Genomic DNA, 24,546 nt, shown 5'->3' with positions numbered 1-24,546 from the left:
GTTATTGACTGGCAACTCCCGCGATGCTGCTGGTTCCAAACTGTATCGGTCTCTGCCATTCCTTTGGGTTCATAAGATGCGTGGAGAGGGGGAGTATGCTACATGGGCAACAGCTCTCCATATCATACTGCCCAGGCTTGCGTATCTAGACAGCTAGGACACAATATCCATGGTCTGACTAACAGAGACCTCAGAGAAGTATTTATATTTGTTGTGGGTTTTTTTTATTATTGTGTTCTTTCTCTTACTGTGTTTAATTTTTTGTGTTGCATCTGATCTGGAGTAATTATTATTTTGTTCTCCTTGATGCTTGTGTACTGGAAATGATAATAAACAATCTTGAATCTTGTATACAAATGGCAGTTATTAGACTCCCATTATTTCTTTTTCTGCTTTAAAACTAGCATTCAATTTGAATTGAAATACCTGATTTTAAAAGTCTCTAGCCATGTTCTGCTTTCCTTCATTAGATTTTTGAATAATTGCATTATATTTTTTACAGCTTATAAATTATATGCTTGTGCATGTAATAAATGATGAATAATATTGTACTTTTGTAACTATAGGTAAGTCACAACAGGCTGTGATACACAATGCCATGCAGCACTTTGCTATGCTAACATGCATAAGATTCGTATATAGGCAGCAAGAACGAAATTATGTTCGAATAGTCGCAGAAGATGGGTAAGTTCATGATTATTGATATTCAGATCTATGCCTTTTTGTATCTGCTGCAGTTATTATGTGAACGAACTGATAGAGTATGAAGGTCTTACCAATTAACAAGGAAGTCAATATATTTTAATAATCTACAAAATGCCATAGTTTTTAAAAATATTTTTTGAGTTATATGTTCTGGTATATGTGTCATGTAATCAAATTGGCCATATTATTGCTTCTGAAAAAAGTGACTAATTATTGAAAGCAATGCCTAATTTTGAGAGAACTGGAAACTCACTCCATAGTAAAGGCAGATTCTCTGCAACAATGTGATCATTGGCATACTAAAACTGGATAAAAAACGTGGAGATTGAAATTTACAATGACATTTGGAGAATGTATTATGTCTGCCAACAACACTCAACAACCAGTTAATCTGTTGAGTTGTTAAATTGTGAAAACAAATACCATGCAAAGCTGATTTGGTATGAACTGTTATTAATAAATGCTCCAAATCAATGCTTCTACAAAAATGTAATCTTTATGGAATTCTTCAAAATTATTAAGATTTACAGTGATTAACGCTGAAGGGAGTTCATCTTAATTGCATTCTTATGAATTATTTGTTCTGAGCATTATGCATTAGAAAGCATTCCCTATAGAATAGTGCATGAAAAGCAGAATTAGTAGGTGGTACACAGGTGAGAACAAGCTGCTAGAAGAGAGAGGATAAGAAAGAGGAAGCAGCTGTGGGTAGAGTGCTGATGGGTGATGTGCTGAAGAATGGCAATGGCTCCTAAGGTTTTTCAGGGATGCTTTCTTTTTTTTGAACCTCACCACGGACTGTGCATAAAACACCTACATTTCAGAAAAGACAATCTCACTAAACCCAGCCAGCTACTGCTTGATGTTGGCTATATGCTTAGAGACAATGGTCAAATGTTTTAATGTTAGTTTCTCCAATTTACAGATGTTTACTCTTATATTAGGGTAATCACTTACACCCTCTATTCAGATGCAGTTAGCTACATAGTAAGCAGCCGGAGAGCAGGTAAATGGGGGAAAAATCATTGGTGTTGTAAAGAACTGAAATTTAAAATCCCTAATCACAAACCCCACTTTACTTTGCCCTCATGTAGCCTGAGGCAGAATTTACAAAGTGAAAATACAGTAGAAACCAGCACAAAACTCTTCAGTGAAATTTGTAAAGAATTTTAAATAATACCAAAATCAAGCTGGAATGTTTGTTATAGTGTTACTGTTTGATGTGCTATGTAGTGGTTGCAGTATGGCTGGTGGAAAGCTGCTCTCTTTCGGTGAAAAAGGTTACAGGTGACGGTGAGGATAGCCAAGAATAGTTTTAGCCTGAAGGGCTATGACACCAGTATGGGTTAGTTGGCTCAAAGTTAAGGAATTAGTGTATGGCAATTATTGTATCATGGTCACTGTCATCCAGATAAATATCATCAGATCCATGCCCTTTGGTACCACATTTGTGCCTGGCAAATGATTACAGAAGCAGCAGTCTGAACTTGTACAGCACAATTTTTTCCTTTCACTCTGGCTCCCAGCTGTTGAGTGCCTTTTGCTCATGATGAAGAGACCTATACTGGTCAAAAGTATTACTTATAGTCTCATTCTATGACCCTGGGTTTTAGATTTCTCCTGCCGGGGGAAGAAAAAACATTCTCCCATTCAGACAGTAAATATACTAAGAAAACAGATTGGGCAGAGTCACTGCAACAAGCATGAGTACCTGTTAGATTGTACTCCAAACGTATTTTCCAGAATGAAAATCAAGTCAAGTCAAGTCACTTTTTATTGTCACTTTGACCATAACTGCTGGTACAGTACACAGTAAAAACGAGACAACATTTTTCAGGACCATGGTGCTACATGAAATAATACAAAAACTACACTGAATTACTTAAAACAACACAAAACTACACTAGACTGCAGACTGCATAAAGTGCACAAAACAGTGCAGGCATTACAATAAATAATGAACAAGACAATAGGCACAGTAGAGGGCAGTAGGTTGGTGTCATCCTGGCTCGTGGTATTGAGGAGTCTGATGGCTTGGGGGAAGAAACTGTTACATAGTCTCGTCGTGAGCACCCGAATGCTTTGGTGCCTTTTGCAGATGGCGGGAGGGAGAAGAGTTTGTATGAGGGGTGCGTGGGTCCTTCATAATGCTGTTTGCTTTATGGATGCAGCGTGTGGTGTAAATGTCTGTACTGGCGGGAAGAGAGACCCTGATGATCTTCTCAACTGACCTCACTAACCACTGCAGGTCTTGCGATCCGAGATGGTGCAATTTCCGAACCAGGCAGTGATGCAGCTGCTCAGGATGCTCTCAATACAACCACTGTAGAATGTGGTGAGGATGGGGGGTGGGAGATGGACTTTTCTCAGCCTTCGCAGAAAGTAGAGATGCTGCTGAGCTTTCTTTGCTATGGAGCTGGTGTTGAGGGACCAGGTGAGATTCTCCACCAGGTGAACACCAAGAAATTTGGTGCTCTTAACGATCTCAACGGAGGAGTCGTCAATGTTCAGCGGAGAGTAGTCACTCCGTGTGCTCCTGAAGTCAAGCATAGAACATAGAACAGTACAGCACGGTACAGGCCTTGCGGCCCACAATGTTGTGCCGACCCTCAAACCCTGCCTACCATATAACCCCCCACCTTAAATTCCTCCATATACCTGTCCAGTATACCTGTCAACAACCATCTCTTGTTTTGTTCACATTCAGAGACAGGTTGTTGGCTCTGCACCAGTCCGTTAGCCGCTACACCTCCTCTCTGTATGCTGACTCATCGTTCTTGCTGATGAGACCCACCATGGTCGTGTCATCGGCGAACTTGATGATGTGGTTCGAGCTGTGTGTTGCAGCACAGTCGTGGGTCAGCAGAGTGAACAGCAGTGGACTGAGCACACAGCCCTGGGGGGCCCCCGTGCTCAGTGTGATGGTGTTGGACATGCTGCTTCCAATCCGGACTGACTGAGGTCTCCCAGTCAGGAAGTCTAGGATCCAGTTGCAGAGGGAGGTGTTCAGGCCCAGTAGGCTCAGCTTTCCAATCAGTTTCTGAGGAATGACTGTGTTGAATGCTGAATAATACCAATATATTTCCCTACTTCCTCCTTGCCAACCACATGCTGAAAGGAGATAGCATCTTTTCCAATCCTGGCTGTGAAGTCATCTAAAAGTTATTTAATTCTTTCTTTTTCCTCTCCTGCACTTTCTCTCCCCCATCTCACCCCTCCCCTCTCCTTCTCCTTCTCCTCCCCCTCCCCAATCCCCTACCTCTCCCCCTCTCCCCCCTCTCTCCCCCCTCTCTCCCCCCTCTCTCCCCCCTCTCTCCCCCCTCTCTCCCCCCTCTCTCCCCCCTCTCTCCCCCCTCTCTCCCCCCTCTCTCCCCCTTCTCCACCCCTCTCCACCCCTCTCCCCCCTCCCTTCCCTCACCCCTTCCCTCTCGCCCTCTCTCCCACCCTCCCTCCCCCATCCCCACCCTCCCACTCCCTCCCCCTCCCTATTCTTCCCTCCCCCTCTATCTCCCTCCCCTGTTTCCCCCATCCACCTCTCCTCTCCTCTGTCTCTCTCCCCTCTCCCCTCCTTCCCCTTCCCTCCCTCCCTTCTAAGTTTCTTTCGTAAACCTTCCAGTACTCCAAGATTATGGAATTTATGTTGACAACTATCGCATATTAATTCCTCCAAAAAATGGCAGATAGTTGAATGTGGTGGTAAATTTCACCAATGTCTGTCGTTGTTGTGCGGTAGCACCTTAGAATATTTTCCAGGGTCTTTCTCAGTCTTTATTGCTGATGACAGTCAAGCAGTGGAAATTGGTTGCTAAAGAATTTTGATCTTTTTTCATGTGGTTTTGTTTTTACATCAATGAGCCCATGATAGTTGGAATTCAGCATCTGTACAATCACCATCACAAATATTTCCAGCTCCATTACTGAAGTTCAGGAGAGTCTTGTTTCTGGAGCGTAGTTGCTGCTGATTAAATGCTTCCTAGGAAATCCTTCTGTGCCCCTCCCTCCCTTTCTCTCATGGGAAGTTTGTTGGAAGTAAGGTATCATGTTGTTGACCAGTCTTCTTTGACATGGATTTCTCACCCCATCCTCCTGCCACCCCACTAGGAATAGGGTTCCCCTTGTCCTCACCTACCACCCCACCAGCCTCCAAATCCAACATGTAATTCTCCGTAACTTCTGCCACCTCCAATGGGATCCCACCACTAAGCACATCTTTCCCTCCCACCCTCTCTCTGCTTTCCCCACTGATCTCCCCCCGGCACTTATCCTTGTAAGCGGAACAAGTGCTACACATGCCCTTACACTTCCTCCCTCACCACCACTCAGGGCCCCAGGCAGTCCTTCCAGGTAAGACGACACTTCACCTGTGAGTCAGCTGGGGTGATATACTGCGTCTGGTGTTCCCGATGCGGCCTTCTATATATTGGTGAGATCCGGTGTAGGCTGGGAGACTGTTTGCTGAACACCTACGCTCTGTCCGCCAGAGAAAGCTGGATCTCCCAGTGGCCACACATTTTAATTCCACATCCCATTCCCATTCTGACATGTCTATCCATGGGCTCCTCTACTGTAAAGATGAAGCCACACTCAGGTTGGAGGAACAATACCTTATATTCCGTCTGGGAAGCCTCCAACCTGATGGCATGAACATTGACTTCTCCAACTTCTGCTAATGCCCCACCTCCCCTTCATACCCTGTTTGTTCTTTATTTATATACACACATTCTTTTTCTCTCTCTCCTTTTTCTCCCTCTGTCCCTCTGACTGTACCCCTTGCCCATCCTCTGGACTTCCCCCCTCCCCCTTTCTTTCTCCCCGGACCTCCTGTCCCATGATCCTCTCATATCCCTTTTGCTAATCACCCGTCCAGCTCTTGGCTCCATCCCTCCCCCTCCCCCTGCCACTTTCAAATCTCTTACAAGCTCTTCCTTCAGTTAGTGTTGACGAAGGGTCTTGGCCCAAAACGTCGACTGTACCTCTTCCTAGGGATGCTGCCTGGCCTGCTGCGTTCACCAGCAATTTTTATGTGCGTTGCTTGAAATTCCAGCATCTGCAGATTTCCTCGTATTGACACGGGTTTTCACTGTTTGGTTTTGTTGGCAGCCCCATTCTTCATCCACAATAATACCTGTACCTCTGATTTTATCTCAAACCCTCTATTAATGAAATCATTTTTTAATTCTCAGACTCAAATTCCTTCCTGGCCAGATTTCATTCTACCTTCTATGAACCTGCCCATCTTAAGAACATGAGAAAATAGCAGCAGATATAGATAACTAGGTCCTCAAACCATTCCAACATTCAAACTATTAACCACTTAATCAGAGCTCATTGAGTTTTCTAGAAACTACTAGACATGCTTTGTAGATCGGATTAGTACACAATGAAATAGGTTATATTTCAAAGCTGTGAATGTCAACAGTCATCCAGCAATAAGAAGTCCCACATGGAAGTATATGCAGGTTTTATTTTAATTCATTGTATCATTTGACTACTTCATGATACACAGTGACAAGGAATTAATGACCAGTTACGATAAAAGCACTGTCCTTAACTCAGTCTTCAGCAATTGGATGTGATTAACTTAGTGTCATGAATTCCTGTTTAAAGCATTTTTGGCTAACTCTCACTTCTGTTATAAGTGCTTTCAATCCTATCCATACAGTGGCACTGTGGCAGAAGCAGCAACAAAGAGCAGATGTCCTATTTAATCAAATAAGTTTATCATTTTTTTCAGGTCCTTATAAAAGTCCCTCCTTCCGAGTCTTTCAATGTAAATATTGCAAGAATACACTTAACAGGAGAAAAGACTCAGTTTCACATTGGAAAACATTGACAGAATAAAGAAATAGCAGAAGTCATCAGCAGGTTTAGAAACATCAGTGGAGAGAGAAACTGTGAAAATTTCAGGTCAATGACCTTTCATTAGACTACAATGTTAGTGTATCTCCTGCAATGAAAGCTAATGGCTGTCCCTGCAGTTTGAGTAAAAGCCTTTGCTTCACATTTACTAGATCTACATTTGGTTTCTGCAATAACAGAAAGACTACATTGTAAGTACTGAATGTATTACGTCAGATTGGAAGAGATACTTCACCCAAAAGGATTGCTTGGTCCTTGATTGGAAGGACCAAAGATAAAGTGCAGGTATTTTCTGCAATTATGTTGAAAGGCACCATGCAATAATGGAGATGGGAGAGTGGACTTGAGAGTCATAAAAGCAATGATCTTTTCAGAAAGAAGATGAAAGAAACCACAGATGCTATAATCATGAGCAAAGAAAACAAAACTGCTGGAAGAAGTCATCAGCTTCTGTGGAAGCAAAGGAATGTTTGATGTTTAGGATCAAGGCCCTGCTCCAGAATTGAGAGATTGAGAACATAGAGAAAGGATAGCTAGTACATCAAAGTGGGAGGGAAGGGTAAGATAGAGGCAGGTGGATGATCAGTGGAACAGGTGTGGGCGGGGACGGCTGAGAAAGGGGGCGAGACTGATGGGTAAATAGAGCCAGGTGGGAGAAGGAGGAATATTGAGACAGGTTGATAGATGAAAACAGAAAGGGGAAGGGGATGGGTTGGAGATAGAGGCTGAATAAGTGATAGTTGGAACCAGATAAGGGGAGGGTGATCAGCATATGGGACCACTTAGGAGAGGCAGAAGGAGGTTAGGAAAGGTGAACTAAAGGACAAGACACCTGGTGAAGTGGAACTGAGGTGTAGGATAATGAGTCTGCGATCCCACAAGCATTGTATCTTGGGCAACCTTATCTCACTATAAACTAGAAGCTGAGCTACTTTAGGTTGATAGAAATCTTTATTATTGCCTAATTAAAATGACATAAAGTACTTCATATATGGAAATTCTAATTCAAAGCATTCCAGAATTCTGAAGTGAGACAGAAGCATTGAGATCTGAGCAGGTAATTCACTTATTTGGTGTAGACTGGAAAACCACTGCACATAAAACAGCAAATAGAAGAATTTTAATTCCTGTTTGTTGATAAAATAATTAACCATCAGAATAACATTGCTGAAAAATTTAACTCAGCGGATTTCGAAGAATGAAATATTAAGTTTTTCATCTTAATTGTTTATTTTTAGCTGCTGGTCACATGTAGGATATCTTAAGCAAATACAGAATGTTTCACTCGACAAAAGTGGTTGTGTCACTCGTGGGGTAATACATCATGAGTTACTGCATACCATTGGTTTTAATCATGAGCAAAGTAGAAGTGACCGTGATGACTATGTCACCATCCTATTTGATAATATTGAGGACGGTAAGCGTGTTTGAAGTATTCATGTTAGTAAATGGTGATAATTAAAGGGGGTAGGGCCAATTGGCAGTACAATGAAAACCTTTTGGACAATGAGTGCACTAGAGTATACAGGGATTTTGTTTTGATATTTATGATACCTAGAGGCATAAGGAAACTAAACCATCACTTGCAACTTAATCTTTCAAGTGATGATTATTAGAGGGTTGTTGAAAGAAAGTTCCCCTGAGCTAACGGCATACAAATGTTCTCATATTTGCAATTCAGTATCTGTAGAATTGGTAACACACATCAAAGTTGCTGGTGAATGCAGCAGGCCAGGCAGCATCCCCAGGAAGAGGTACAGTCGACGTTTCAGGCCGAGACCCTTCGTCAGGACTAACTGAAGGAAGAGTTAGTAAGAGATTTGAAAGTGGGAGGGGGAGGGGAAGATCCAAAATGATAGGAGAAGACAGGAGGGGGGAAGGATGGAGCCAAGAGCTGGACAGGTGATTGGCAAAGGGGATATGAGAGGATCATGGGACAGGAGGTCCAGGGTGAAAGAAAAGGGGGGGGAGAACCAGAGGATGGGCAAGGGGTATAGTCAGAGGGACAGAGGGAGAAAAAGGAGAGTGAGAGAAAGAATGTGTGTATAAAAATAAATAACGGATGGGGTACGAGGAGGAGGTGGGGCATTAGCGGAAGTTAGAGAAGTCAATGTTCATGCCATCAGGTTGGAGGCTACCCAGACGGAATATAAGGTGTTGTTCCTCCAACCTGACTGTGGCTTCATCTTTACAGTAGAGGAGGCCGTGGATAGACATGTCAGAATGGGAATGGGATGTGGAATTAAAATGTGTGGCCACTGGGAGATCCTGCTTTCTCTGGCGGACAGAGCGTAGATGTTCAGCAAAGCTGTCTCCCAGTCTGCGTCAGGTCTCGCCAATATATAGAAGGCCGCATCGGGAGCACCGGACGCAGTATATCACCCCAACCGACTCACAGGTGAAGTGTTGCCTCACCTGGAAGGACTGTTTGGGGCCCTGAATGGTGGTAAGGGAGGAAGTGTAAGGGCATGTGTAGCACTTGTTCCGCTTACAAGGATAAGTGCCAGGAGGGAGATCAGTGGGGAGGGATGGGGGGGACGAATGGACAAGGGAGTTGCGTAGGGAGCAATCCCTGCGGAAAGCAGAGAGAGGGTGGGAGGGAAAGATGTGTTCAGTGGTGGGATCCCGTTGGAGGTGGCGGAAGTTACGGAGAATAATATGTTGGACCGGAGGCTGGTGGGGTGGTAGGTGAGGACCAGGGGAACCCTATTCCTAGTAGGGTGGCGGGAGGATGGAGTGAGAGCAGATGCGCGTGAAATGGGGGAGATGCGTTTGAGAGCAGAGTTGATAGTGGAGGAAGGGAAGCCCCTTTCTTTAAAAAAAGGAGGACATCTCCCTCGTCCTGGAATGAAAAGCCTCATCCTGAGAGCGGATGCGGCGGAGATGGAGGAATTGCGAGAAGGGGATGGCATTTTTGTAAGAGACAGGGTGAGAAGAGGAATAGTCCAGATAGCTGTGAGAGTCAGTAGGCTTATAATAGACATCAGTGGATAAGCTGTCTCCAGAGACAGAGAGATCTAGAAAGGGGAGGGCCGTGTCAGAAATGGACCAGGTAAACTTGAGGGCAGAGTGAAAGTTGGAGGCAAAGTTAATAAAGTCAACGAGCTCAGCATGCGTGCAGGAAGCAGTGCCAATGCAGTCGTCGATGTAGCGAAGGAAAAGTGGGGGACAGATACCAGAATAGGCATGGAACATAGATTGTTCCACAAAGCCAACAAAAAGGCAGGCATAGCTAGGACCCATACGGGTGCCCATAGCTACACCTTTAGTTTGGAGGAAGTGGGAGGAGCCAAAGGAGAAATTATTAAGAGTAAGGACTAATTCCTTGTAAGCGGAACAAGAGCTACACGTGCCCTTACACTTCCTCCCTTACCACCATTCAGGGCCCTAAACAGTCCTTCCAGGTGAGGCGACACTTCACCTATGAGTCAGCTGGGGTGATATACTGCGTCCGGTGCTCCAGATGTGGCCTTCTATATATTGGCGAGACCCGACGCAGAATGGGAGACCGCTTTGCTGAACACCTACGCTCTGTCCGCCAGAGAAAGCAGGATTTCCCAGTGGCCACACATTTTAATTCCACATCCCATTCCCATTCTGACATGTCTATCCACGGCCTCCTCTACTGTAAAGATGAAGCCACAGTCAGGTTGGAGGAACAACACCTTATATTCCGTCTGGGTAGCCTCCAACCTGATGGCATGAACATTGACTTCTCTAACTTCTGCTAATGCCCCACCTCCCCCTCGTACCCCATTCGTTATTTATTTTTATACACGCATTCTTTCTCTCATTCTCCTTTTTCTCCCTCTGTCCCTCTGACTATACCCCTTGCTCATCCTCTGGTTCCTCCCCCCCCACCCCTTTCTCCCCGGACCTCCTGTCCCATGATCCTCTCATATCCCCTTTGCCAATCACCTGTCCAGCTCTTGGCTCCATCCCTCCCTCTCCTGTCTTCTCCGATCATTTTGGATCTCCCCCTCCCCCTCTCACTTTCAAATCTCTTACTAACTCTTCCTTCAGCTAGTCCTGATGAAGGGTCTCGGCCTGAAACGTCGACTGTACCTCTTCCTGGAGATGCTGCCTGGCCTGCTGCGTTCACCAGCAACTTTGATGTGTGTTGCTTGAATTTCCAGCATCTGCAGTATTCCTGTTGTTTCTGTAGAATTGGTGCCATCTTTTCAATTATGTCAATTTCAGCCCTTCAAGGGTGGAAAATGCAGGCCCTGACATATTCTCAAGGGCACACTGTGATTTTCAACTACTTTATTCAGGCAGAAATGTATATTCTCATTTTTCCATGTTACCCTTAGCCACCAACCTTTTAGTTTAATAGATCACAATAGATATTGTATGGATACACTAAATATTAGCATAACAGCCTATTGAATTCCCATTTAAAAACTGGTGAAGTCACACAAAGGTTACATTAAGAATAATACAATGGTGTTTGTATTTGGAGTTGTGCCAGAAAAGTAACTGTTGGGGTTACCATCATAAGCTACTTGAAAAGCCTACAACTTCTGCAATATTGCCACATTGACCTCTCGAAAGAGTCTCAGATCTTAAACGAGTCTGACCTCCTAGCTTATCTGGTGAGAACTTGTGAAATGTTGATTTCCTTCCATAAAATCTTATGTAGGCAATGATACCTCAAGATAATTGAGATCCAAATGTATAATAGGAGCTCAGAACTTCCTGATGGTTATATTTGGGAAATGTCTGCAATTCCGAGCAGAGCTACACTTCAGAAAAATCTGGCACTAGGTGTTACCATTGCTGAGATGCTGCATTATAACAATTTCAGAGCTGCTCATCTTGGAGCACTGGGATAGTTACTTTAAATGTTGCACCAGTTTGGGAAAAGAAGTCTTTATCATTGTCAATTATAATTAGGAATAGTCATTACAAACTGACCACCCATGTATGCTCACTCTCCAAATATGAAATATGAATAGACAGTTTCTATATTCCTATTCTTCAGTTGGTACTCATTTTTTTAGATTATAAATACATTAATCAAGTTGATCAGGTCTTTTCTGATTATGTTCAATCAAGACTGAAACAATATCCAAGAGTCCACTAAGTCTTGTCTCGGTCATAGTTTCATAGCTGTTAATGGGGAGCCATGAATATCAGGCCAAGTAGAATTGACATAAGAAAACTGCAGAAACTGGACATTTGAAATAAAACACTGTAGTCAACAGGTCAACACTGCAGGAAAATACTTGATGCTTTAGTCTAATACCCTTTGTCAGAACTGGGAAAGAAAGATAAGGTAGTTCCATGTTACAGATAGGTTGTTGGCCATTGAAATGTGCTAATGTGCTCACTGTCCTCATGGGTATGAAATTGTTACATTTCTAATGCTTTGTTCCTGGGTTTGTCCATCTGGTCACTTTTTCCCACTGATGCTAATTTTGACTGTGCAAGATTGTTTTTACCTGATGGCTGGCACATAAGACCTCTTTTTATTCTACAGTGGTGGTGTAGTGGCATCAGTGCCGGACTTCAGGACGAAAGGTCCCATGTTCGAATCCAGCCAGCTCCCCTGCACGCTTTCCATCTGTGCTGCGTTACAAGCTGGTGATCTCTTTGGAAACTCACCCAGCAGAAGGCTGTAACTTGCCTCATACGTGGTTCCCCACTACATCAGAGAGGCGTGGAGGGAAATCGTCTGCTAACCGGAGAAACTCCGGATGCGACGCACCTTTCCTTCTTTATTCTACAGTACTTCCATTGATAAATATATCTAACAAAATGTCTCAAAAGTTGAAGTCCCAAGTGAGAGCAATAAATGTTGCTGCAATTAATTATCTTGGTGCTGCATTGTGACTGAAAATGGTTATTAGCAGAGGACATTGCCCCTTTAAGAGATCTAGGCATAACCAGTCAGCCAACAACTTTACCTGGCTACCCAGCACCTTCTCTTTAATAATAGCAGCAACACACTCTTCTGCCTCTCCCCCGCCCCCCCCCCCATGACACTCAAATTTCTGGCATACTGCTAGTGTCTTCTACAGTTAAGACTGATGCAAAATAATTATATGGTTCATCTGCCATTTCTTTGTCCCTCGGTATTACCTCTTCAGCATTACATTGCATTTGTCCAACATACACCCTCGCCTCTCTTTTACTCTTCATACGTATATAAAAAGAATTGTGGGTGCGTGGAATGCACTGCCAGTAACGGTGATAGAGGGGGATACAATAGGGTCTTATAAAGGTACATGGAGCTTAGAAAAATAAAGGGTTATACAGTAGGGAAATTCTAGGCAGTTTCAAGAGTAGGTTACATGGTCGGCACAACGTTGTGGACTGAAGGGCCTGTAATGTGCTGTAGATTTATATGTTCTATATCTTCCTTTATATCTTCATCTTTTCTCTCCTTATTGCTTTTTTAGTTGCCTTCTGTTGGTTTTTGAAAGCTCCCCAATCCTGTTGCTTCCCATTCATTTTTGTTATGTCTTTGATGTCGGTTATCAGCTATGGTTGCCTCACCATTCTTTTAGAATGCTTCTTCTCTGGGATGAATCTGTCCTGCTCCCAAAAACTCCAGCCATTGCTGTTCCGCCGTCATCCCCACTAGTGTCCACTTCCAATCAATTATGGACAGCTCCTCTCTCATGCCTCTGTAGTTCTCTTTATTCCACTGTAATGCTGATACATCTGGCTTTATCTTCTCCTTCTCAAACTGCAGTGTGAATTGTATCATATTATGATCACTGCTTCCTAAGGGTTTCTTTACCTTAAAATATCTAAACAAATCTGGTTCATTATGCAACAACCAGGGAAATAGCCTTTCCCCTAGTGGCCTCAACCACAAGCTGTTCCAAATAACCATCTTGTAAACATTCTGCAAATTCATTCTCTTGTGATCCATTACCAAATTGATTATCCTGATCTACCAGCATTTTGAAATCTTCCATGACTATCATAACATCATCTTTTTTACATGCCATTTCTTGCCACCAGTGTCCTAGAGGTGACCAATTACAAGAAATTCAACTTAACTAGCATATAAATATCACGTAGGTATTCATTTTGGCAGCTAGCAAAACACTCAATAAGAACTTTGATTTCCTCTGAGTTTGATCATTTTCGCTCTCGTTAATCTGCACTCTCACAAAACATACGTAGCAGGCCTGTAGCGAGTAATTAAGGATTTTCTCACCAAAGCTTTTGTACACTGTCCCTATGTGATTTGCTTACTAAATGACGCTTTAAAAAATCAAGTTTCCAGACATCACTCCATTCCTTCCCACTTGCATATTCTCCAGCAACTTTTGCATCATGACGATATTTTTCATAGTTGCACGTTCCTGACCTCATGAACTTCCGGTGTAGCAGTTTTCACTGTTTTATTAAGCCGTTCTGCTTTAAGTGAACAAGAAATTCTTTTTGTCTTTCATGGCCTTTGTTTCTTTGGAATTCGACATATTGAAGAAATTATTGATTAATTCACTAAGAGCAGTAGAAATAAGCTAGTTCTAAAATCTGCAGATGAATCACTGCAAACTCCACTTTGTCAACAGCATCTGCATCAGATACTGGAAAAGGAATTATGATTGTGTACAAAATATAGTTAACATGCCACTGAGGTAGAGGGTGACAACCTTTTGTGCGCAGTTTTGATCCCTTTGTGGAGTTGTAGCAAAAGATGTATGCACACACACACACCTTGGAGGAAACATAGCTCCTGTTATGCTCTCTTTCTGAATATTGGTGTTGGCATAAGAGGTCAGCCAAGAAGCCTCTTTAAGAACTGCCCATTCATTAAGTAATTCTGTGCTATGTTGGCACAAGATTACTCTATAAATGTTGTGATACTTAAAAGATACTGAACATCATCCACAAAAGTGCTAGATTTTATAGAAGACATAAATCTTTGTACTGCTGCCAGTTGTTATTGTGCTATACTAACAGATTCTTCATAAAATCCATCATAGAATCCAGTAGGATAAAGGAAGGGTGTTGACCCCAAACGTCAACTATCCATTTCCCTCCACAGATGCTACCTGATCTGCTGAGATCCTCCAGCAAATAATTTTTTGCTTCAGATAGTAGCATTTACATTCTTGAGTCTCCAAATCAAATCACTTTGAAGAAAAAGGCATGTTCAACTAACGAACGAAAAATAAATTTATTTCAGTAATTTCTTTGTCTTTTTGCAGATTTAAAATTCAGTTTTAATAAATTGGACACCAATAATTTGGGAACGACATATGATTATTCTTCAGTCATGCATTATGATAAGTAAGTGATTGAGAATGCCAAGCATGATTAGGGGGTGTTGATGAATCCTGTAACATAAATTCTGTTTTTCACTGTTTGATCTGCAAGGTATTTTGTTTTAGATTTACAGCAACTGCTGTGTCTGCATTTTATAAACCCAAAAATTGTTTTTTTTCTTCTTTCTCTCTCTGCCCTTATTTACTGTATTTGTATCTAGATGGCTTCAAGAGCACTGTATCACCTTGATTAACTTGGTCTCTACGTTTCCATAGCTATTACCTTTGTTTGTATTTCCACGTTTCAACTCTCCCTTTGCTGAAACTTAAAGCAATGTTTTTCCTATTCTGGTTGACCTCAAATGTTAACCATGTTTCTCTTCCCAGAATGCTGCCTGAATTGCCATATATTTCTAGCACTTTTTTTTATTTCAGATACTGTATATAGTATTTTTGTCATCATCTAGCATTAAAATTAATATTGATGAATTTAATGGGATTGAAAGATGTTAAGACCCCAGGACGATGACTTGAAGAAGGTGGTTAGGATATAGTGATTGATCTGGTGATCATCTAAATAATACTGCAAAGTAAGAATAAAGGAAGGTCATCTAGCCCTTCGAACTAGTAAAGTTCTGATTAGTTTTCCACCTTAGAGCCAGTTTCCTGCATTCTTCTAATATCTTTAAGTTGCAAAAGTACATTGCTGGTTGTTTTGAATGCTGAATCGTGAATTTCAAAAGATTCATCATATTCTGAAGAAATTTCCCCTCGTCTTATTTTAATTACAGTTTCTTGACCCTTTGCAACCCCCCATCAAGCCCTGTACACATTTTGTAAGTTTCAATAATACTCATTCTCCTATAAAACACAGACTATGCAACACAGGCCTGGTCTATAAAATCCTTCCTCCTATGACAAATTGGCCATCTATTGCACCTTCTCTATGGCAAGTACATCCTATTTCTAAGAAAGAAGATAAAAGTTGTACATGAGAGTCCAGGTGCGGTATCATTAAGGATCTGCATATTAACTTTTTGTAACATGTGGAAGTGCACCATGATTCCATTAAACAGCAACAGTATCCAACTTTTTACCTTTAAGCATACTCTACTTTTCTGTTTTGCACACCTAAGTTGAATGCTAAATATTTTCCCCACGTTATATTCCATCTAACCTACTCATTCAATTTGTCTATAACTCTTAATACCTTATACTGTTCTCATCATCCTATTTGTTATACACATAGCCAACTTGGAAATATAATATTTAGTTCACTTAGCCAAGTCATTGATATAGTTTATGAATATCTGGGGTTCTAACTCCTGTGATTCCTATCTCGCTGCATGATGACTCACTTGTCTGCAAGATCTGTGAAAGCTTGTAATAATTCAAAATTCTTTGAAATCCTACCAATATTTTTTTTCCTGTTGGATAGTTCTATTCTGATTCTGCACTTGAAAAAGGAACTGCAGTATCTTTAATGTAATTATAATAGCCAATGTCTACTGTGTCTACTGACATGGTTGATGTTAATTAAAGTTTTTGTTGCTTCTAGGTAAATCTGAGAATCATATATTCAACACAAGTTAAAATAGTAGTGTTTCTATTTGCAGATATGCTTTTTCTAAAAATGGCAACATTACCATTTTACCCAAACCAGATCCAAATGTATCTATTGGACAGCAATATGGAATGGCCACTCTAGATGTTGATAAGGTTAACAAGTTATATAACTGCAGTAAGTATAAAATGTAAACTCAAGCTTCTGCAGATACTGTACTGCAAATTTATGCTGGAAAGTATAATTTTATGTACGTGATAAACCTATAGTCATATTTGTGTACCAAATGATAAAATAAATATAGATTGTCTCGCTGAATAGCAAATTACCATTCTCTTCCCCGACATGGTTCTCTGTACCTACCTCTGTAACTGTATACACAACTTCCTTATCAGCAGACCCTATGAGAATTGGTAACAACATCTCTTCACTAACCATCAACACAGGTGCATCTCAAGGCTGTATGCTAAGACCCCTACTCTACTGTCTGTGCACACATGACAGTGTTGGCTTCAAAGCTAAAAACTGATTGATGACTTCAGGAAGGTGAAGAAGGGCAAATCAGAATCTGATTCTGAAGCACAATTCCAATGTTGGTTTCAAATTTACCACTGACACTATGTTGGATGAATCACAGATGGTGACAAGTCAGCTTACCAGAACAAGATAGGTCACCCGGTTAAGTCGTGCCACAAAAACAACCAATTGCTCAAAGACTGCAAAGCTAAAAAACTGATTGTTGACTTCAGGAAGGTGAAGGAGGGCAAATATACAAGTCTACTTTGAGGAGCTGGCTATTGAGAGAGTCAGTAGCTTTAAATTCCTGGGTCTCAACCTATCAGATGACCTGTTCTGGGCTCAACACATTGATGCAATCATAAAGAAAGTCTTTCGTAGGAGGTTAGGGAATAGCAGGTTTTTATCAAACTCTCTAACAAATTTCTACAGATATACTGTTGAAGATGTCCTGACTGATTACATCAATAATCTAGGTTGGTAAGTTGAACTTGCAGGAACATAAGCTGTAGAGAATAATGGATTTAGCCCTGCATGTCATGGGCATGTACCTCCCCACCATTAGTAGTATCTACATGAACACTAGGTTCCCTCCTGTGAGTACCTACAAGGAGCTCTACCTCAAGAAGGCAACATCTAACATCAAAGACCCACACCATCTGGGCTGTGCCATTATTAGGCAATCACTAAAGAAGCTTGATGTCCACCAGGTTCAAGAACAGCTACTGTACTTTAGCCATTTGTCCTTGAAGCAACTGACAAAACCCCCAATCATGCCAGTTGAGCAACACTTTCTTGTAAAAAATGATTGTATCTAATTTGTAATTAATTTATGCTTTCTTGTCAATACTACATATATGATGCTATGTACCTGTGATGCTGCTGCAAGCTTTTCATAGCATCTTGTTCATAATTGTATTTGCGTATGACAATAAGCTTGACTTTGATTTGGACCACTCAGTAAATTGCTCATCTTAATTAAGGTGTGTAAAAATGAAAGATGCCATTGTTTTACTCATAGCCCAAGATCACTTTTGAAGTTAATATTTACTTTTAACATGATTTCCCCAAATGCAGAAGAGGAGAATTATGAAGCAAAATTTTAATAATCAATAACATAAATAGATGTTAAGGCAAGTGATAACTCATTTTGCAGAGTATATGCACAAGAGATTCTGCAGATGCTGGAAATATTGAGTAACATGCACAGCCTGGTATGAAAACACCAATGCCTTTAAATGGGAAATTCTACAAAAAGTAGTGGATATGGCCCAGTCCGTCACTAGTAAAGCTTGTCTACATGAAACACTGTCACAAGAAAGCAGTATCCATCATCAGGGACCCCCACCACCCAGGACATGTTCTCTTCTCACTGCTGCTATCAGAAAGAAGATACAAGAGCCTTAGGACCCCTCAACCATCAGGCTCTTGAACAAAGGGGATAACTTCACTCAACTTACTTGCACCATCATTGAAATTTCCCCACAGCCTGTGCACTTGCGCTCAACGATTCTTCATTTCATGTTCTCGATATTTTTTGCTTATTTATTTATATTATTGTTTCTTCTTTTTGAATTTGCATAGTTTGTTGTCTTCTGCACTCTGGTTGTATGCCCTAGTTGTGTGGTCGTTCTTTGCTTTAGTTAAAGTTACTATTCTATAGATTTGTTGAGTATGCCCTCAAAGTGAATCTTGGGTTGTATATGGTGGCATAGATGTACTTAGATAGCAAAATTTACTTTGAACTTTGAAATGCTGGAGGAACTCAGCAAGTCAGGCAGTATCTATGAGGCACAGGAGGCACTGTTAAGAAGAGAAGCCTTTTTTTAAATACAGAATAGTCAGGATGGAATGCTTCTCCTGTCAGATGTGGGAATTCAGGACACCTGACTGTTCCCCTGATGATTACATCTGCACCCAACTTCAGTGCCTGACTGTCCAGATCAAGGAGTTGGAGCTGGATGTACTCAGGATCATTTGGGAGGCTGAAGATATTAGAGATGAGATTTTTGACGAGATGGTCACACCCAGAGTACAGGCAGTAGATAGGTGACCGATATGAGAGATGAGGGATTAGGAAGTCCGTGCAGGGTTCCCCTGTGATAGTTCCCCTCAGCAACAAGTATATCTCTTTGGATATCAGGGCACAGCAGCAGCATCCAGGCTGGTGGCACTGTGGCTGGCTCTGAGGCTCAACAGTGAAGGGAAAACTCAGGCAGTGTAGTAGTTATAGGGGAATGGATAGTTGGGGGATAGAAAGAAGATTCTGTAGCTGCAAAAGAGGTACCTCCTGGGTACAGGATGTATCAGAGCAGTTACAGGATATTCTCAATGATAAGGGTGAATAGCCAAGTCAAGTCACTTTTATTGTCATTTCAACCATAACTGCTGGTACAGAACATAGTAAAAATGAGACAACGTGAGGTCGTGGTGCATATTGACACTAATGGCTTAGGCAGAAAAGGGGAAGAGGTCCCACACACCAAAGTGCTGGAGGAACTCAGCAGGCCAGGCAGCATCTATGGAAATTAGTACAGTTAACGTTTCGGGAGCAGGAGTCTGCTACTTGGCCTACTGAGTTCCTCCAGCATTTTGTGTATGTTGCTTGGATTTCCAGCGCCTTCAGATTTTCTCTTGTTTGTGAAGAGGTCCTACACAGTGAGTATATAGACTTAGGAAAGAGGTTGAAGAGAAGAACCTCCAAGATAGTAATCTCTGGATTACTCCTAGTGCCACAGGCTAGTGCAGGTAGGAATGGGGTGATAGCACTGGTGAATGAGTGACTGAAGAGAAGGTGCAAGGGACAAAGTTTCAAGTTCTTGCATCCTTGTAAACTTTTCTAAGGAAGGTGACCTGTGCAAGAAGGATGATTTGCACCTGAACTGGAGGGGAACCAATATCCTGGCCAGGAGGTTTGCAAATGCTACTCGTGAGGTTTCAAACCAGTTTTGCAGGGAATCCGAGCACCAGGATCGAACTAAAAGGTAGGTATCAGGGAAAGTATTGAAAGGCAAAATTGAAGTAACAAGTATGATGGGCCAGATAACTTGAAGTGTGTATATTTTAATGCTGGAGTATTATGGGTAAAGGTGATGAACTTTGAGCATGGATCAGTACATGGAACTATGATGTTGTGGCCATTGGTTGAGAGAGGGATGGGAATAGGTGATTAATATACTAGATTTTCAAATTTTAGCTAAGTTAAAGGAGGAGGTAAAAGGGAGGGGAGTTGCAATACTAATCAGGGTCGATATCACAGCTGCACTCAGGGGAGATGTAATGGAGGGATCAGACACAGAGTCCATTGGGTAGAACTCAGGAACAGGAAGGGTGCAATCACACTGAAGGAATTGTACTACAGACCCCCGATAGCCCTGGGACACTGAGGAACAGATGTGTAATCGGTTTAGGGAAATGTGTAAAAATAATAGGGTTGTTGTCATGTGGACTTCAACTTCCCTGAATTAAACTGGGATCTCCTTAGGGGTTTAGATGGGGCAGAATTTGTTAAGTGTATCCAGGAGCGTTTCTTAAATCAATATGTGGATAGTCCAACAAAAGGAGGGGCTGTAATGGATATGGTGTTGGTTAATGAACCTGGCCAGATGATTGACCTTTCAGTGGACAAGCAATTAAGAAACAATGGCCACAACTCCTTAACTTTCAGGATAGTTACAGTATAGATAAGGATAGGTATGGTTGTTGCAGGAGAGTTAAATTGGAGTAGCGTAAATTGTGAGGGCATTAGGCTGGAACTAAGAAGTGTCAATTGAGAACACCTTTTCTCTGGCAAGTCCATGTCAGACACATAAGGGGTGTTTAATGATCAATTGCATGGAGTACAGCAAAGAGAAACTTGGATGTCTGGAGAGGTGATGAATTTAGCCAAGAAGAAAATGGAAAGGTGTATGTAACACTTTGGAAGTTAGGATCAAACAAAGCACACGAGGAGTACAAAGAAGCCAGAAAACAACTAAAGAAAGGAATTAGGATATTCAGTAGGGGCCAAGAAAAGTCCTTGGCAAGTAGGAGTAAGATGAATCCCAGGCATTCTATATTTACATTAAGAGCAAGAAGATAACTATTGAAAGGATGGGACCACTCAAGGATAAAGAGGGTAATATTTGCTTGTATGCAGAGAATGCGAGCCAGGTACTTAATGAATACTGTTTCAGTATTTACCAAAAAAAAAGTATTTGGAGGACCTAGAGATCATTACTGAGTGTACAAATATGTTAGGGTGTTTAGAGGTCAAGGAGGAGGAAGTGTTGGGCCTCCTAATGAGTTTTAAGGTGGATAAGTCCCCAGGGCCTGATGGGATTTGTGCCAGGTTATTGAAGGAGGCAAGAGATGAGATTTTGGGGGCCTTGACCAGTACGTTTGTGTCCTCTGTAGCTACAGGCAAAGTCCCTGAGGACTGGCGAGTGGCTTGTATTGTACCTCTACTTAAGAAGGGAGCAAGGGCAAATTCTGGGAAATATAGACCAGTGTATCTCACATCAGTTGTATGGAAATTTCTGTAAAAATTATTAGGGACAGGATATATAAGCCTTAGGAAACCCATGGCCTAATTATAGCTTTGTGCAGGGAAGGTCGCATCTTACCAACTTGATTGAGTTTTTTGGCAAAGTGACGAGAGAGATTGATGAGGGTAAGGCAGTGGATATTGTCCACATGGATGTTGTTTATATGGATTTTAGTAAGGCGTCTGACAAAATCCCTCATGAGAGGCTGATCCAGAAGATTAAGACGCATAGGGTCCACAGTAAATTGGCTGTCTGGATTCAGAACTGAGTTGTACATAGAAGGCAGAGGGTAATAGTTGAAGGGATTTATTTGACCTGGAGGTCTGTAATTAGTAGTATTCCACAGGATCTATGCTAGGGCCTCAGCTGTTTGTGATGTATATAAATGACCTGGATCAAAGTATAGATGGGTGGGTTAATAAGTTTGCAGTTTACACCAAAATTGGTGGAGTTGTGGATAGTGTAGAAGACTGACAAAGAATATAGCGCGATATAGATCTGTTGCATATATGGGCAGAGAGAAGGCAGATGGTCTTTAACCTAGATAAATGTCAGGTGTTGCACCTTGGTAGGGCAAATGCAAGGAGACAGTACACTATTAAGGGTAATGTCCTTAACAGTGTTGCTGAGCAGAGAGATTTTGGATTCAAAGTTCATAACTCCTTGAAAGTGGCTATGCATGTCAATAACAACAGGAATTCTGCAGATGCTGGAAATTCAAGCAACACACATCAAAGTTGCTGGTGAACGCAGCAGGCCAGGCAGCATCTCTAGGAAGAGGTACAGTCGACGTTTCAGGCCGAGATCCTTCGTCAGTCCTGACGAAGGGTCTCGGCCTGAAACGTCAACTGTACCTCTTCCTAGAGATGCTGCCTGGCCTGCTGCGTTCACCAGCACTTTGATGTGTGATGCATGTCGATAAGGTGGTTAAAGTATCTTATGGAATGCTTGCTTTTATTAGTCAGGGCATTGTGTTCAAAAGTCAAAAGGTTATGCTGCAACTTTGTTAAACTTAGGCCACATAATTGCATAAAGTTCTGATGGCCCCACTATAGGAAGGATGTTGAGGCTTTGGAGAGGGTGCAGAAGAGGTTTACCAGGGTGCTGCCTGGTTTAGAGGACATGTGCTATCATGAGAGGCTGGATAAACTTGGGTTGTTTTTGGAGCGGCGGAGGCTAAGGGGAGATCTGATGGAGATTTATAAGATTATGAGAGGCAGAGATAGAGTAGACATTTAACCTGTTTCCCAGGGTTAAAATGTCTAATACCAGGAGGCATATGTTAGAGGTGAGAGGGAGTAGGTTCAAGGGGATGTGAGAGAGAAGTTTTTTACTCAGAGTGGTGGATGACTGGAATGGTGGTAGAGGCAAATACATTAGGGGCTTTCAAGAGATGTTTAGATAGGCATGTGGATGTAAGGAATTTGGAGGGATATGGACATTGTGTAGGTAGGAGGGATTAGTGTTTGGGTGATCTTGATTTGTTTTTTAGCTGATTCAGCACTATAGATTACCCACTACCACATGAACTTCTATATCTAGTACATAATTCTTCATAACTTCTGTCATCTTCAACAGGATCCTTCCACTAGGCACATCTTTCCTGCCTCACATTCTAGACTTTCTAAATGGATCCTTCTCTACGTAACTCACTTGTGTCTCCCAACTAATCTTCTTCATGGCACTTACCCTAGGAGTGTGACAAGTGCCACAGCTTCTACCTCACCACCATTTTGGCCCCCGAAAACACCTTTCAGATGAGACGACACTTCTTGATTGCACTTTTGTGCTGGGTCCTGGACAGGTCCTTGGAAATGGTAATAATGAGGAATTTAAAGTTGGTGTCCCTCTCCACCTCTGATCCCCCAGTGAGGACTGGCTCATGGACCTCTGGTTTCAACTCAGCCATATTTTAATCTCCCTCCTATATGCTGATTCATCACCGTCATCGATCTGACAAACAACAGTGGTGTCGTCAGCAAATTAAATATGGCGTTGGAGCTGTACTTGAAGGATAAAGTGTAGAGCATGGGGCTAAAAGCTGAGTGTTGTGGTGCACCTATGCTGATGATGTTGCCAATCCAAACTGACTAGAGTCCGCAAGTGAGGAAATCGAGGATCGAATTGCACAAGGAGGTATTGAGGCAAAGTCTTGAAGCTTATTGATTAGTTCTGAGGGGATGAGAGTATTAAATGCTGTGCTGTAGTCAGTAAAGAGCACCCTGATGTATGCATCTTTGCTGTCCAATAATTCCAGTTAATGTTAACTGGAATGAGACAGGAAGGAAGTCATAGTTTAACAAGAATGTTGCATTAATATACAAAGTCAATTCAATGAAATTGGGTAACACTAAAATTAATTGTATTGCATCTGAATGCATGAAGTATTCATTACAAAATACAAAAAGAGATAAATGGATTTCATCTAATAACTGTTCTGGAGACATGATTACACAGTGACAAGGGTTGAACATTAAATGTCCAAGGTAGTAGATGTTTAGAGGTACAGAGAAAATATTAAAATAAATAATCATAATCATTGTTATAAGGACAGTCATGATGAATAATCTTATCTGAGAAGGACAGGAACAATGTGTTGCTGATGAAACAAAAAACATTGCTTAAAGTACTTTACCAGATATCAATAGCAGAAACACTTAAGAAGTACTTAAGAGAAATAAAAAAAAAGCTTGTATCAAAAGTTATGCAATAATTATAGTGGTCTTTAATCATAATACAGACTGGAATGATAAAAATGGTAATTGCACAATGGACAATTTCAGAGGCAGTACTGTTTGCATCTTGCATTGTGATACAGTATTAGTAATCTTCATACAATCATAGAATAGTTACATGACAGGAGATTGCCATTTTGGCCAGTTCGTCGCCAGAACAACACAATTCGATCCACAGGTCTTTGTTCACCATATATTTATGCAGTACCCTTCAAGGCTATAGACAATGCATTCAAGATTTCATGAAAGGCTTTTCGTCATATTTTTAATTCTACTCCTTAATTTTGTATTAATGACTTCTAGTTCTTGAGCCTTCCACCAGAGGGAACAGTCTCTATTCACTCAGTTCAAACCCTTCATTATTTTATATACCTTGTTTAAATCCTCCCTTAAGGCTGATTTATACTTGT

The 24,546-nt window shown here is 41.6% G+C and overlaps 1 protein-coding gene across 6 annotated transcripts in view; it reads left to right on the top strand.

Annotated features, from left to right (window-relative positions):
* LOC140205050 (low choriolytic enzyme-like) overlaps positions 1–24,546 on the top strand; it is a 131,664-nt gene that overhangs the window by 48,055 nt on the left and 59,063 nt on the right. For 4 of the 6 annotated variants that reach the window (XM_072272161.1, XM_072272163.1, XM_072272162.1 and 1 more), the window contains exons 6-9: positions 567–684; positions 7,803–7,981; positions 14,739–14,820; positions 16,412–16,536. In XM_072272161.1, the coding sequence (XP_072128262.1) occupies positions 567–684; positions 7,803–7,981; positions 14,739–14,820; positions 16,412–16,536 (504 nt within the window). Of the gene's footprint in view, positions 1–566; positions 685–7,802; positions 7,982–14,738; positions 14,821–16,411; positions 16,537–24,546 lie in introns of those variants that run through there. The other 2 variants (XM_072272166.1, XM_072272165.1) reach the window with 2 other exon arrangements.

This window comes from Mobula birostris, chromosome 11 (genome assembly GCF_030028105.1).
Source record: "Mobula birostris isolate sMobBir1 chromosome 11, sMobBir1.hap1, whole genome shotgun sequence".
NCBI classification, from domain to species: Eukaryota; Metazoa; Chordata; class Chondrichthyes; order Myliobatiformes; family Myliobatidae; genus Mobula; species Mobula birostris.
The sequence above is the reverse complement of the archived record's forward strand: the minus strand, read 5'-3'. Positions and strand labels throughout refer to the sequence as shown.